Source organism: Synchiropus splendidus, chromosome 14 (genome assembly GCF_027744825.2).
Source record: "Synchiropus splendidus isolate RoL2022-P1 chromosome 14, RoL_Sspl_1.0, whole genome shotgun sequence".
Classification (NCBI taxonomy): domain Eukaryota; kingdom Metazoa; phylum Chordata; class Actinopteri; order Syngnathiformes; family Callionymidae; genus Synchiropus; species Synchiropus splendidus.
Window position 1 is genome coordinate 10,865,862 of NC_071347.1, and position 13,992 is coordinate 10,879,853.

Consider the following 13,992-nt stretch of genomic DNA (forward strand, 5'->3'; position numbering starts at 1 on the left):
TTCCCTTCATCGTGTCCCTTCGTGGTCAAACAAACTAGAGCAAGTCCTTTTTTCTTTGTGTTCCAAATCTCAAAAGCCCTCTGGGCCGACATGGCTAGCTAATTGCTGAAACTCTAGGGCCACAGCATCAACTCAATCAACTCGATTCCGTCCTGCCTTTGATGCAAGGGAACGCTCCATGGCTTAGGTGAGCCACTGTGTTGGTGGCTGAAGAGTTATGAACAGAATTCCACAGTACAAACTAAAATGCATGTCAGCTGTCTGGGCACATCATCTCACGTTGGAGCCTCAGGCTACCATGCAAGTGTTGTTGGTCCTGGACAGGTCAAGTTACATGTGGTCAGTTTTGCTCAGTCAAGTAACACAAAGCACTGGAATATACAAAATGTTACGCAACTTATTTACACAATAGGTAGAGGTCACTTGAAAACACTTGCTATTTAACGCCTGGGGAGCGAGAATGTGTTGTTTTGTATGTGACCATATGTGATAGTTGGCTAATGTGGGGCGAATGAAATATCTAATTTTGTGCCTCCAGGTTACTGAGTCATGTCCGACTGTCAACAATGGCCCATACATCTTTACAAGAAGCAGGGTCCTCTCTGTCACTGTTGAGATTCTTTGGTTCAGATTTTGTGGTGATTCTCTCACTTAAAAGTCAGAGCCACAACATCAGAGAATAGATATGTGTCTTTTATGTTCTTATCATAATCAGAAATACCTGGAAACATTACCTTCTCAAGCGCTTTCTTTTTGATTCATTGAAGTATGTCAGAAAATATCGACATCAAAGTACTTTACTGTGCTACACAGACAACCTGTTAAGGGTTAATGCGTATTCCTCTTGTCACAGCAGCAGGCTCTGCAAAATCGACTTATTATCATCAGACACCATTAGGGCAAATGTACAGTCACTTAACTATGAAAGCAAACATCGCGATCCTCATAATCGAATCACACTATTATGTACAACTGACAAGTACTGATGGAACGTGTTTATAACATGTAGCCAATGGGCCATGCAGCAATAGATTTTCATTAAAGCCCACGTCGAAGGCGAATGTTTCGATTTTCATCACACATGTCGGCTGAACAAGTCAAATATTAAAGATATTTTTCCTTTTTTGTCTCTTTGTTGCACAGCTTCCTGGTGATTTCTGCCATTTCTTTTCAAAAGAAGCCAATTATCTTCAGCCTCCTGATCAATCCCAGCAGCCTTTTCAGCATCCAGCAGGAGACTGGAGAGATCAGTCTGACCCGCACTCTGGATTATGAGAGTGACCAGCGGCGCTACCTTCTGATGGTGCGAGCCAGCGAGGAGCCAAACAGCCTGAGCACCGCCACTGAGGTTTGCTCTCATTAGAAATCGACTTATTCAGCAAATGCGCTTCTTATTAAAGTTCATGACCTGGTTTCTACCTCACCTGTATCCGGCTATTGCAAGTGTCACCCGTACAAGTTATTTTGCTGTGTTAGGTGGATAACTGAGCAGAAAGTCGGAGTGATTTTCTGTATCATGTTTTCCCATCGATTCTTCATGGAGTCCCGAAGGTCAAACACTTTTCACCTGAATGCTTTCATGTACAGTAGACTAGTTTGGCTGGAGTTGGCTAACCGACATGTCTTTGAAGTGCGCGTCTCATCGGTGGCCTTGGGACCTGATCTGAGAAGTGTGTGAGGGTTGAGCTGGAGTGGGATTATTTCAGGGATCAACTCTCAACTCCCAGCCCACTTCTGTTTGCAGGCGGTATAGTGAATTGTAGCGTAGTATTTCTCGAGATCAAGATAGCATTTTCAAGGTCTCAGTCTCGGATTCCACTTCATGTGGTCTCAGTCTGGACTCCGCCTTGGATGTGCTGGACTCTTTGCTTTAGGCCAAATAAGTCTTTCTTTGTTTTGAAAAATTGCATTCGCCTCTTATCGCACCCAATATGCAGAGTCAATTGCAAAGCAACTTTCTCCAAAACGGCTTGGACAGTGTCCAACTTTTAAGTCACTGGGAGAGTAAACATAATGAGAAGTAAAACTTGACAAAACGCAACACAAGTCGTCTCAAGACTGGTCTCAGACATCAATGTCTTTGAGCTCAACCAAACTCGGTACAGGTGGTCTTGACTATGAGTTGGAGACCAGTGCAGATACAGGGAGTCAAAGTTGTGAAAACAGATGACTTTAAAGGTTTTGGATCAGTGATTGAGCGTCGTGGACAGAAGTCAAGGGAGGTGAAGAGGAAAGTGCGGTCACGGCGGAGCGAGGGGAGGGCGGGGTGATCGGTAACAGATGGGTACCGTAGCGGCTGTAGTGAAAGTGAAACTGAGACCGACCATGATGCTGAGTAGCTCAGGTTTTTAATGGGAGCGACGAGGAAGGACGAGATTAAAAACTGTTGTATCAGAGGAACAGCTCATGAAGAAAAGTTTGGAGACAAAATTAGCCAGATGGTTTGAAGAGATGGAGAGGAGAGACAGTGGCCATGTTTCACAGGGGATATTTGAGATGGTGGTGATAAGACTACCAACTATTATGACCAGTCAGGATGGGCTGGGTAAAGGGCGGTAAATGAAGAACACAAAGGAAAAACAAAGTGTGCGTGAGTATCATATAAGCACGGGTCAGTGTCACTCATGCCCAGACTTCCAGAGTGCCCAGGCAGCAGAATATACTATTCTCATTTCTCATCTTGTCCTTTCTAATAACTCCCCATGAATACCTCCGTGTCTTCATCTCTGCCACTTCTAATTCCACTCTGGCCTGTCTTTTAGTCACTCTCAAACCATACGTCACGGCAGCTCTCTCGACGGTCCTATAAAGCCCCATCCCCTTGCTGCAGCTCTTTAGTCACAGCTCATCCCTGTCACTTGTCTCTTAGATGCCATTATGAACATTGTTATTACTTTTCTTTCTTCTACTCTCAAGCTTCCTCATCTTAGAGTGTGCTTTTACTTCAGCATGAGTGCGGGAGATGAACTGACTGAAATAAGTTTCAGCAAACTCCATTCACAACCTGGTTATCTTTAGATGAACTATTAATGAATTCTGTGTCACTTGAATTATTAATAAAGATTTTATTACCCAATTATTATGTGAGTCATTTTACTTCGTCAGGAGAAACTGCTCGATGCTCAGCTTCATGCTGAGATTTGTGGACGGGGAAAACCTATCGCAGCTATTCCAGGACTATTACTCAGCTGTCACTTCACACTTTACACATCGTGGTGACATGGAGCTCACAGGGCGGAGGGCATCTCTGGGCCTTTGTCGAAAACACACAGTGAGGAACACTTACTGAGTGTGTGTGTGTGTGTGTGTTTTTTTTCTTCTCTCAAACGAATCATAGTGCGAAAGATAAAGGACATGTCTAACTGCCGAGTTGGCAATCCAAATCCAATTAAGATTAAAGTTTCTGGACATGATCTTCTGCACAGAACTTTATATGGCTGTTTGCAGGACCAACGTCTCGACCAAAGGAAAAAATGATTTTGTGAAGAAGATTTTGGATCTCCTCTCACGGCGATCATTAATGAGATGAATAAAAATATTAAATCTGGTTCTGCTTTATATTAGATATAGTAATTTACCCTGACAAGATCACCAAAGTTCACTCTATTATAAACAAGCAAATTGTTTGTAAGCAAATTATTTGTTTACTAGTATATTAGTTTACAATATCTATATCATATGGGTGTGGTGTCATGGCTTGTCAAGGAGATCGAACCCAGTGGCTGAATTTCACACGCGAACGAGCAGTAAGAAGCAATGAACAGAAAATGGAGGAACAAGAGTAACTCAGGAGGCGACTGAGAAAAGCGCCAAGCACTCACAGAATTTAGATAACAGGAGCACGAGAGAAACTAGAGTCGAAGGAGTTTACCGTGACGATGCGAAGCAACCATCTGGCGACATGAGATGGCACCGAGGTGTTGCAATCCATGAGAGCTCGATTAGCAATTGAATCCCAGCCGTGTCGCTCGGAAAACTGGGGAAAAACAAGGAAACGGAAACACGGAACAAACAGGCAATGAGAGAAAAACGGATCATAACATGTGGGCTCATAATGGCATTCTTATCGGCCCACTTCACCCTAGCTGGAAGTCAAAGAAGCATTGTGATCATGTCAAGAAGAGTAGAAAACAACTGCAGCTGAATTGGCCTCAAACAGGAGTCATACCTCTCATCTACTGTACGTCTCCTCATTCACTGTACCACATTAGTTTGAACCTCCTCTTCTTTTAGCGGGTACCTCCAGTTCAGACATTGAGCTTCTCACTTTATCCAGCATATCCTTTGTTTCTCTTCTCTATTGGTCTGAACCATCCAATTCCCGCCTCCCCGACTTTGTGTCTGTCCAGTATACAACATAAAACACAGTGGGAAAAACTTCATCAGTACAGCTGAGTCCACTGGGCAGTACATTTGATATGTGGGGCTGATCCATTGTAGTTGCACCAATATTCAACTGTCAAAGTGTTTTCTGACCACTACAGTGGCTGTTTAGTCTCTTCTCAGATGAAGTGAGGCCCCAAATAAACAATGTTGGGCAATGTAAGTACACTTATTTGGCACAATCATGCACTGATATTGTCCCTGTCTTCTCTCTCCTTGTCTCCACCTGCTAACCAGGTTCAGGTGTTGATAACAGATGAGAATGATTGTGTCCCGGAGTTCCTTCAATCCATCTACAGCGTGGATGGAGTCCCAGAGACCGTAACCACGGCAACATCTCTGCTCCAGGGTAAGAGTCCTGACCTGCTCTCACAAAAGAGCAGTGATGAGAACAGATGTGTTTGGGAGGAGGCCAGAGCTGACATGAAGGACATGAGTTATTATATCGACATATAGAGACTTAATGGCTCTTTTCTTTTCCAGTTTTTGAATTATAACTTGCCATTTATATGTTCAGTCTCAGCTTCCCGTACGACAGTCTGCCAAGAGAAATGAATGACTGACCTCCAGATTGAGTTTGTTCTGGGATACAATTTTGTTTAGGGAAAATGTTGAACTATTGCCTCAAGTTGTAATCAATGGTCCAAACTTTCCACCAGCACAAACTTTATAAAGTCAGACAGTTTACATTATTGTACCGGGCCTCTCAACGGGCTAGCCGGCGCCGGAAAAGTAAACAACATAAATCTGCTTGCATTTTAAACCTTGACAGAGAAAAGTATGGGACGCAAAGCGTGGAGGAAAAGTGTGTCACGTCACTGTGGCAGGAAACTTTGACAAATACTTTCTGAAGGAAGAATGGCAGCATTTTATAAGTAAAGACATTTCAGGTACAGCTATGAAAACACTAAAGTATGATCTGAAGATGAGCATAAAAAATAACATAAGGTGTCCCCTGTCTGTCCTCTCCGCAACTGGCCTCTTTAACTTTGTTTCCAAACTTTGCTCCACTTCAACAAACTTCCCTTCCTACCTTTTGCCAGTCTCATGTCCTCCATAGTGTCCAGACTAGCTGATACTCTTCGGTCACAGATCACCCCTGTGAGTCGTCTCCACTCACCGTACACTGCTTCTGCTACGGTTCTAAGAAAATATCGATACGATATCGGACTTGATATTGTATTGATATTTTTGATGAAAATATTGCAATACTTGAGTTGTCTATATCAATATTTAATGCATAGATACTTCCTGCTACATTTGTGACATGTGTTTAATACCAGCTTTTTCTTTTTGGACATACTGAGCTATTTTGTTGACTAAATCCCGATTCATTCCTGAGTTGGACTGCGAAGTTTAACTGAAAGTCTAACTGGACTGACGTCATAACACTACTAAACTCCTTTTTATGGACATAATATTGTACTGCAAGATCTGATTTCCCCACCTTAAGACAAAATATTGCTGTATCACCACTCCTGTATCGGGATAGGTAACGTATTGCAAGATACCTTCCAACACACAGCGCTAGCCTCCACTATACTGCACTATACTATGCTGTTCCATACTGCGACGCTACAGTGCTCGATAAACCTAAAGAGTTAAAAGCATCTCTAATTCATGGATGTCATGACACCAGAAAAAGTCAAATAAAATGTCTGTTCTTCACTCAGTGAAATGAGGTCAAACCCGAGGTGGGAGTAAATAATTTAATCTGGTGGTAATCCATGTCGTGATCCAGAACTGATTGGTTTTGATTCATTCATTTTATTCCCCCACCCCCCCTTCCAGATTCACTCCATGCATAGGTGTGGTTGACGCTGCAGTCAGCGTGTTGTTAGACTCAGCATACCTTAGGTTAGGAATTTGTCCACAGATAAAACACTCTGATTTATATTCAAATAAATCTGTTTGCTTCTCAGCAAGACTGAAATGCACAACAGTGCGTTCATAGGCGTCGTAATTATGACATGTCTTACAACAACAAACATATATTTATTATCAACACAATGTCTTTTATGTTTGGGAAAACAAGTTCAAACATAAAACATTGTCTAAAAATCAGTCCTTCTTCGCATCCTTTCAAAGACACATGAAACAAGAAGGAGCCACTGCAGTCTTATTTGAATAATTCATATAACAGACCATACATAAATCATTATGTTGAATCCATGGATAATTATATATATATATATTTTATTTATTTATATAATTATCCATATATACAGTATATATATATGTGTGTGTGTGCTTGTGTGTGAGTGTGTGCAATGAGTGCATTCGTTTGATGTATTTATTTCCTCTGCGTTGAGACTGATTCTCTCCTCAGATGAGTGTTTCGGAGAAGAGTTTGACGTGCATCCTTGTAAAATCTGCTACTCATGAAATTAGTGTTATACAACCAAGCGTGTCCAAAACTACTGGAAGGTTTCCTGACCTCACTTCCTTTGATGCACTTGAAGTTGCTTCAAAAAGTTCAAGTCGTGCTTGTTAGAGGGTTGTAAGGTCCACAAACCAAGAGCAGCAGTGGAGGACGGTGAAAGCTTGCGTCAACATGATGTAACAAAAAACTGTTTTAAAAATTTGCACTCACTATTATACTCATAAAGATGTGCGTGTGCGCGCCTTTATCATATGCATCAAAGCAGCTAGTTTAAGTTTTCATTATTATTCCTTCTTCTTTCATGTATATTCAAATACAAAGCAAAAATCTCTGCAATTCAGACAAAAGACCTTCAATCATTTTTGAACTTGAACTGCAATGTGCAGTATACAAGGAGATCATTTTCATACAGAACATATTTTCTCTCTTTCAAACAATCCCTTTTGAGAATTCTTGACTTTTATTACAAAGGCTTTCAATGTCATGCAGCGTGAATGCAGCATGCTGAACCGAATGGCCTGCTCATCGGTCTTTCACACCACTGACTTGTTTTGGTTACGTTTGCCTGGTTAATTTCCACTTTTTATTTTGTTCTTCTCTGGAGAGAGAATCATCTTTAGCACTCTCCCAACGTGCTTCACTGAGATTCCATGCATCCAAAGGGAAGTGCACAAATAAGGTTTTTGTGAACGCAAGATACACTCATAGAATGTATGAGTGTGTATATATATATATATATATATATATATTTAAACACCAAAATATTGTGCGACGTGTCTTGTGCGTCAGTGTGATCAGTGGACCAGGAACTCGTGCATCACGTTGACGCAAGCTTTCACCGTCCTCCACTGCTGCTCTTGGTTTGTGGACCTTTCAACCCTCTAACAAGCACGACTTGAACTTTTTGAAGCAACTTCAAGTGCATCAAAGGAAGTGAGGTCAGGAAACCTTCCAGTAGTTTTAAACACCGACACGTTTGGTTGAATAACGTAACACTAATTTCATGAGTCAGACATATGGAGCAGCTTTTACATGGATGCACGTCAAACTCTCCTCCAAGACTCATCTGAGGAAAGAATCAGTCTGGCTGTTGGCGCTCAACACAGAGGAAATAAATACATCAAACGAATATGCAATATGAAAGTCTGGGGCGCCCGGGGGGTTGTACATGAAACACAGGGCTTAAGTGAAATCCGGGAAACTCAAATGAGCTCTGTGAGATGGTGTGCCAATATTAGTGGATAAATATCTCATCACACATTCGACAAATGCGAAGAGTTTGAGTCTAATTACAGCAGAATAATGGCATGGGGTTCATTGTTTGTTTACGCTGGCTTTCGGCTCATTTTTGCAAATGATTGTACTTGGACTTGGAGAGGGAGCGGCTCTGTGCGTCTTCGTAATTGTCGCTGTCATGGAATGTGATGTATGACATGTTTAGCTGGGCCATAAAGAGATAATGATGAACGCAGATGTTAACATATTCATCAGCGAGCGCCAACTCTTCAGCCCGGATTGGCAAAGTGCTAATGGATGTTCTCTCCTCACAGTCCTGGCTACGGACTGTGACTCGGGGTTAAACGCCGAGCTGACCTACTACACGCTCAGCCCGGACTTCAGCATCTCCCCGCATGGAACGGTCTTCCCGGCGGCTCGGCTGGACTACGAGAGGCCGAATCATCTCTATGAGTTTGTGGTGATGGCGGTGGACAGTGGAGAGGAGCCTCACTCTGGCACCGCGACAGTCCGTGTGAGGATGGCCAACGTCAACGATGAGGCCCCTGAGTTCTCCCAGCCAGTGTAAGCTTCTTGCTACGCTTATTTCACTCAAGCCATTGTCTTGTCATTGTGTCAGAACATGGCATAGTTTTCTCTATTTTTATGTCATTCACTTTGCTTGAACCAATATCTGTCACATTAAAAGCAATTTATTTTCTTTTATTTTTTTTTTCAAAATCCAAACTATTAGGGATTTGGGGAAGCTCCTGAGTGCCTTATTCTAAGTACAGTCTACAGCAGTATTTACCAACCTTTTTTACTGATAAACATTCTGAGGCACACCATCAAAGAAACCTCGGGCCAAACCACAATTGTGCATCGGCAAAAATTTGAAAATCCCTTTCAATTTGTGAATAATTGTAGCTACTGCCACTCAGCTATTTTGGCATGCTGTTTACAGAAACAATACTTTGTTTGAAAATATCTCCAAAAAGGGGTGGGCAATATGGCAAAATATATCAGGATTTATTTATTCATTTTAAATGACAGTTTCGATTTATCCCAGTCGCTTTTGAATCATTTTATTCTCCTATTGCTATTCTGGTTCTGCTTTTAGTTTGTAGCCAACTTTTAAAACTTAGTTTACGAGTGTCAATAAAGTTTTGAAGTGAGGTTAGCCATTAGCTCTATTAGCCATTTCTCCAACAGTTTTTTGCGTTGCGGGTCCAACAGGGAACACTCCATCACACTCCATCAAACACAAATCGGGTTTAAAAACGACTTGAAGGTGGGCACTTGAGCGGTTTCTGCACTTGTGTGTGCGCGGGCAGAGACGTACTGCAGCGACTGATGGACAAATCTAGGCATCAGCATAGATCTATAGTGTCTAGAAAGAATATGACTGAATACATGTACTCTCCAGACATTGGTAGATCTGCAACACGTTTATGAGGTAATGTCATCATATCGCACACCTCACCTCTATCCCCGGACAAATTAGGTGGAACTGGATGATTTCCCGCGGCACCCCAATTGAACACTGGTCTAGAGCATTCCGCAGGAGGCTAAAACATTCAGAATGTTGGAGATACAACTACTTAAATGCTAAAGTTTAAAGAGGCACGAGCACAACAAGAGATTGAGAGGATAGAATTAAAGGCTCCGATTCATCTAGCCGGTACATGGCTGTAGATTTGGCGCCAGATGTTCCACCAGCAGCTGCAAAATGGCAAAATGAAGGGTAGCCAATATGTTTAAGTATGTTTTATCATCCATGACATGAATATTCATGTGAGGATGAAAGTAGCTCTATGTGTTTTTACTGATGCAATGCCTCCATCTCACAACTGAAACATTTATGCAACTACTGTACATGTACACACTGTTTACCTTCATTTGAAACACGCTAAAAACACACCATTTCCTTCTCAGGATTTTCCCTCTAATTTGTTAAATCAGGTCAAATACATAAATTCGCTTTTACAAAACTAAACTGCGTATTAGAGCCTGAATTGAGACGCACTTGTTGGAAGTGCACATTTTTGTTTGAAATGAATGAAGTGTGCTGTAAATAGATGAGACTCAACCACCGTCTTATTTCTCCTGATACTTATGTTGCTGGGTTTCACAGCACTGCAGCACTGTTGAAGCAGCAGGAGGAGAAGAAGGTTAGCCTGTGGTTTAAGAGACACCAGTGGATAAAGCGGTTTGTTTTTCTTTAATTCCCTGGTTATCAATAACCCAGGATTGCAAAGCAGGTAAACCAATCCACGGTGTGTTGCTGTTCAGCGGCGACACACACAAGAGCCCCTGAAATCACCTTCCTCTTGCTCTTGCCACAGCAAGTCAGCCTCCTTCACCTCAAATCAAATATTTAATGCCAATTGTTACCTCTTGATTCCACCTTCCTCGTGGACGCCGCAGAGGTTAGACTGTCTAAAGAGGCTGGGCAGAGGCGGCCTGCCGTTTGGCTTGCCGTTTAAATGTGACTGAAGCCGTTCAGGTTTCACATGTTTGTGTAGTTTCTTCTGCAGCCAAAACTAGAGCACATTCATTAGACTTAGTTCATTCAAGTGATTGATGATGGTTGGCTCAAATGCAGACTGGCAACTGGTCCACCTGGAAGTAATGTTTCTTAGGGATAAATAGAGATTAAGTATACTGATCTGCTCTGGAGTCATGGAGGTGTTAATTCTCTGAGCTTTGTAACGTAACATCACCGTGAACTCATTGTAGTGTCTATAGTCAGGGTTATTTCTTTCCAACGTCACACTAGATCTGCTCTTACTGACTTCTTGGTGTTTTCTTTATTTTCTTTATTCTTTATTTTTTTATATTGTTTATTTTTTTTTTTCTTCACATGTTGCACTTGTAGGTTCGTATGCTAGAACATTGAAGTGCGACATGCAAAACAATAAGAAATCAGGATAGGGCTGACAGTTTTCCTTGCCATTGAACCTTTGGATGTGGCAGCTGGGTGCTATACTCTATATTTCAACAGGCAACGGTCAGGTTCTTTTCGCCTTGTCAGCATCAGACGGGGAGATTAAACACCCACTCTGCTCACTTGACACTGGTCCCTGCTGTGTTTGGACAGAGAGTGTGCTAACATGGCGCGCTCTGAACCAGAGCGCCTCTTTTTACTGGGAGGCAGTTGCCCGGTGATTAAAAACCACAGCATTCGATTATTTGCCCATCAGCCCAGGCATTCATCGTGAACAGAGCAGTTGTTGGTATTATGGCTGCAGAGATGCCAATGTTCTCCTCCTCCTTCCTGTTCCGTAAATTCCTCACTCAATTTTGAGTAACATTTTTCTAAGGCTGAATGGCTGATGCCTTTTAAGAGGGATGTGAGGTTTCACTCCTTTACAAAAGGACCTGTATGTGACAAACTATAACACGTAAGACTAAGGAAAGAACATAGTTATTTAAGCCTTTGTGCTTAAAAAACCCCAAATGCAATTAATATGACAAAAATGTTCATCTTCTAGCTACGTTCCATCGTCTAGCTGAGGGACATGTCTGCTTTATCAAGAAAACATGTTTCATCACATTATAGGCCATGGAGAGTCTCAGTTTTTAGTTTCAATATCTGCAAAAAAATGTCAGTAATGTAAAGTAAAAGCAGGCAGGACACAGGGATTTCTATTTGAAGTAAATGAATCCGCTGAAGCCCATGATACGACGCGTTGTTTCTTTATTATAAACTGACATTTCACAAGAACGATGTAGCATTCTGTATGTGTATAAAGCTCTGGGCAAATATGGAGCCATTGACTGGCTGTAATGAAATTGGTCTGAGCTGAAGCTTTGCAGTGTAGATCTTGAGTCGTCATCCACACTCCAAAGTTTCCTGTCAGAATGGTCCTCTGTAAGGACGACATAGAGTGTTCACAGAAGGGCTGTGGGGAACCGCTGAATTGTGGTGGCTAGCAGAACTAGATGAGAAGGAGGGGCCAGGCCCATGGCAGGTCAGCGCCTCAAACAGGGGGCGGACATAACTGTTCTTACTTGTACTTAAAGCAGCATTTTGGGTAGGTGAATTTACTGCAGCATGAACAAAGGGTGACCAAGCGTGATGGTCTGATGCTATGAGTGCAGTGACGGAATGTGGCCTGGAGCAGTTCTGCTTCTTCGCTTCACTGTCCAGCACCCAGTTTTTTTTCAGGAGACCCCGACGATGCTTGTTCCATCCCTGTGGAGGGACTGGATCGATGCCTTCTCAGAAGAAGTCACCTGGCTTTCGATGAAGTTCAAGACTAAGCCAGCAAAGATGTCTTGTCAAAAGAGATTGTTGGAAGGAGGAAAGTTTGTACTGAAGAGTTTGAGGTCGACAGCTAGCGGTGCAACACCCCCGTGGTGTAATATATCTGACATTGGGAAAGTTGAATTTTGCTGACAAAAAGCGGGCAGCCATTGCATATTTGTGTATTAGGTTTTCAATTGAATCACATGCGCCGCCTTCTGTGGCAGGTTGGGCTCAGGGAAGGCACTTGATATTGCTCCATCAGTCTACGTGTAACTTTGTGTCACTTGCTATTGAAAGCCTGTCAATCGCGCTTGTGCCCTAAGAAGGAACGCCACGCCCCCCAAATCCTCACAATCCTCCGAGTGCTCCTCCCCCTTGCATGTGATATACCATGGAATCGCTCCATGGTATGGGATTCCATTGACAAACCGATCCGTATGCGTCACCATGTAACGGTGAAGGCTGCCTTTGGCATAGTATAGGACGCAAAACTTCAGTTCCCTAACGTCCATATACTGTGGAATAGGAGTGAGGGAGGGTTGGCCAGTGAACACGAACGATGAGGTGGAAACAATGATGGTTGAATACGCAAAGTCTCATCTCGCAGATCTCGGTGGCCAAGTTTCAGTTTGGACGAGAGCTTGGTAGATCCCAACTTTGGTTGGAGTTAGTATCCATCAGTCGAAAAGGGTGGAAGACATGAGTGATACTGTGGTTCTCAGAAGAATGGGTCATACATCTGAACAGAAGACATGACTTTTTATTCTCAGGCTTCATGTGGAGGCCATCTAGGTTGTCTTCTGAAGATGGTCAGCATCTAAGACTCATTATGATTTCCATGCATTTTGAGCCACCAGCAACAGATAAGCATCTGGCTTAAAAGGAAACATTCGTGAACAGTAGTGAGCACCTATCATGTGCCCTTCTTCTCCTTTTTTGGCAGCCCTGAAACTCAAGGCTGGTGGATTTCCAAAGAAAGGAGTGTTTACGTGGTAGATCAGAAGAGTAAACATGCTCCTGCTGTATATAATCCACCAGCTGTGCATTCTCAGCACAAACAATCTTTAAACTAAGACGCATTGCAGAATTTGGGTCATTTCACTCCCCGCACTGCTTCCTGTCAAGTTTCTCTTCGCTACATTTATCTCTGGGAAACTTGCCACGATGCGTAGTCAAGTTTCATCACGCCAGCAAAACAGTAACCTAAGCGATATGGACCTTTGGTGATGGGACACAGGTTGAGGTTCTGTAGACCTTTTCAATGGCTTCATGACCAAATGTACCAGTTCTACCACAGATGAATTCCCACTCTTGACAAGTCACAAATGCAAATCCTATAATGTGACCCTTCGTTTTTGTTATCATGTGTTTTACTGGAGGCAATTAGACTTTGTTTGGGAGTGGTGCATTGTAAATAACCTTTACTAACTTAATTTCCCCACAGATAGGCCACAGCTGCGATTTAAATCCACCGCTTCATTGTGCCTGCTTTACACAGAGACTCATAAAAGCATGTTTTTATGGCTGTTTGGTCATTATGTCGACATGCAGACACTTCACAAAACAAACCTCCTCGGCTTTCACTGTTTCAGGTTGAGGCGGTTATTGAGGAGATTTGATACTATCAGTGCTGCTCCAGAGACAGTGATTTGGTTGGAAGGCTGACATCAGACTGAGCCAGGATGAGAGGAACATTACGACACATCCTGTTTTTCTTCTTCTTACTACTCTGGTTTAATATGAGTTTATGAAGCCGTGT

At 42.5% G+C, this 13,992-nt stretch overlaps 1 protein-coding gene across 1 annotated transcript in view; it reads left to right on the plus strand.

Moving 5' to 3' along the window:
• Window positions 1–13,992, plus strand: part of LOC128770415 (neural-cadherin-like) — a 168,935-nt gene that overhangs the window by 56,604 nt on the left and 98,339 nt on the right. Inside the window, exons 4-6 of the mRNA XM_053884836.1 lie at window positions 1,144–1,348; window positions 4,621–4,732; window positions 8,317–8,566. Of these exons, the coding sequence (XP_053740811.1) occupies window positions 1,144–1,348; window positions 4,621–4,732; window positions 8,317–8,566 (567 nt within the window). The remainder of the gene's footprint in view (window positions 1–1,143; window positions 1,349–4,620; window positions 4,733–8,316; window positions 8,567–13,992) is intronic.